The sequence below is a fragment of the Austrofundulus limnaeus genome, unplaced genomic scaffold (genome assembly GCF_001266775.1).
Source record: "Austrofundulus limnaeus strain Quisiro unplaced genomic scaffold, Austrofundulus_limnaeus-1.0 Scaffold223, whole genome shotgun sequence".
Taxonomy (NCBI): domain Eukaryota; kingdom Metazoa; phylum Chordata; class Actinopteri; order Cyprinodontiformes; family Rivulidae; genus Austrofundulus; species Austrofundulus limnaeus.
Genome location: NW_013952625.1, coordinates 56,549 through 58,518, shown reverse-complemented (window position 1 = coordinate 58,518; position 1,970 = coordinate 56,549). Strand labels below are relative to the sequence as shown.

Genomic DNA, 1,970 nt, shown 5'->3' with positions numbered 1-1,970 from the left:
ATGGATCACTTGGGTTGTTACCAACATCTGGTGAAAATTTCATGTCATTAAACACCTCTAGTAATATATTTACTGAGAAAAATGTTGACGTGTTCAAAACTTATTTTACCCGCTGTATAACAATAAAAACAATCTTAAGATTGTTTGGTTTTATTGTAACGGCGAACACATGTACGTCTCGGCTGATGTTGATACAAGAAAAGAAGACACAAATATCGGTCAACTTCTAATTTGGACTTTTTGTCTTCTGACCTCAGAGCCTCTGTATCAGATGTACCGCAAAACCGTGATCTCAAAGGAGATCCATCGGCAGACCGTGAACCGCAACACCAGCAAAGGCAGTTACGACTACCCCCTGGACTGGATGGCCAACCGCAACCGGAAAGGGTCTGACGCCTCGGCTTTTAGCGAAGACGGCAACAGCAGCACTCTGTGGCAGGAGCTCCCTGAAGTACGGGAGAGCGGCGTGCTGGAGCAGCTCTCCGCCAAAGATATCAAGTACCAGGAGGTGAGGAGGAGGAGGAGTTTTAAATGACAGATATAGGTCTTTACTGTCTAACTTCATATTTTACAGAACATCACTCATCACCTTCTGCCCTGCAGAGCATGTTTGAGGTTCTGACCTCGGAGGCCTCTTACCTGCGATCCCTCCGCATTCTGACCGAACTTTTCGTGGAGAGCCGGGAGCTGAACGAGACCTTGGTCATCATGGACAAGAAGACCCTCTTCTCCAACATCCTGAAGGTTCGCGAGGTCAGCGAGAGGTGAGAAGGATGAAGGGAGAAAAGGGGAAATATGGGGGAAGTGATTTGTGACTGAAAAATGCAGCTGAAGTAATTCTCCCTGATGTGGATTGAAGTGTGTTAGCTCAGTGTCTTACATATGGGATAAATCTTGTGCCAGCAGGAACTGAATTTGAATTGCTCAGATTGAAAATGAATGTGAATAATTTGAAATTGAATGCATTGGTTTGAAAATGAATTTTAATAAATTGAAACTGAGTTTAATGGCTTGAAACTGAATTTAAATTTTTGAATTTGAATTAATTTGCTTTGAAACTGTATTTTGGTTTATTAAAAATTCAGTTTGACTACTTTCACTTTCAGTTACATCATATTTTTGTGTCACACATCCTGGTCCTTGAGAAAGCCAGCCAGAGTAATCAAACACAGACCCACAGATTTACGTTTTACTTTGGTGAATTTTACCTTCTGTAATGTAACAGAGTTGATGCAATCCACCGTAAAAGTGACAAAAAATGGACAGTTATTTTATTACAGAGATTAATTTTACCTATAAAAAATATTACGTTTACATCACATCATGGATCAGTCAGCAGCAGCATCAGATCAATATGTGATCCATGATGTGATATAAACGTAACATTTTCTACATATAGGTAAAATTAATCTCTGCAACGAAATATCTGTCTGTTTTTTGTCACTTTTACGGTGGATTGCATCAACTCTGTTACATTACAGAAGGTAAAATTCACCAAAGTAAAATGTAAATCTGTGGATGTGTGTTTGATTACTCTGGCTGGCTTTCTCAAGGACCAGGATGTGTGACACAAAAGTCTGAATTTTGGAAATGAAATTGAATTATAGAACTGAAAGTGAAAGTAGTCAAACTGAATTTTTAATAAACCAAAATACAGTTTCGAAGAAAATTAATTCAAATTCAAAACTTTAAATTCAGTTTCAAATCATTCAATTCAGTTTCAGTTTAGTGAAATTTATGTTCAAACGAATGCATTCAGTTTCAAATTTTCACATTCATATTCATTCTGAGCAATTCAAATTCATTTCCTGCTGGCACAAGATTTATCCCATACTTACAGGGATCCATGATTAGTTGTAACATTAGACTTTATTTGATAAACATATATTTTAACTGTAAAATAAAGACTGTAAAAATACTGTAGGCTGTTTAGGTTTTATAATTTTTTTAATAATGTTTTATAATTTTTT

General features: G+C 37.1%; 1 protein-coding gene across 1 annotated transcript in view; it reads left to right on the top strand.

Annotated features, from left to right (window-relative positions):
* arhgef15b (Rho guanine nucleotide exchange factor 15b) overlaps window positions 1-1,970 on the top strand; it is a gene marked incomplete at its 5' end in the record, with an annotated part of 18,721 nt that overhangs the window by 8,883 nt on the left and 7,868 nt on the right. The window contains 2 exon segments of the mRNA XM_014019498.1: window positions 258-508; window positions 604-764. Coding sequence (XP_013874952.1) covers window positions 258-508; window positions 604-764 — 412 coding nt within the window.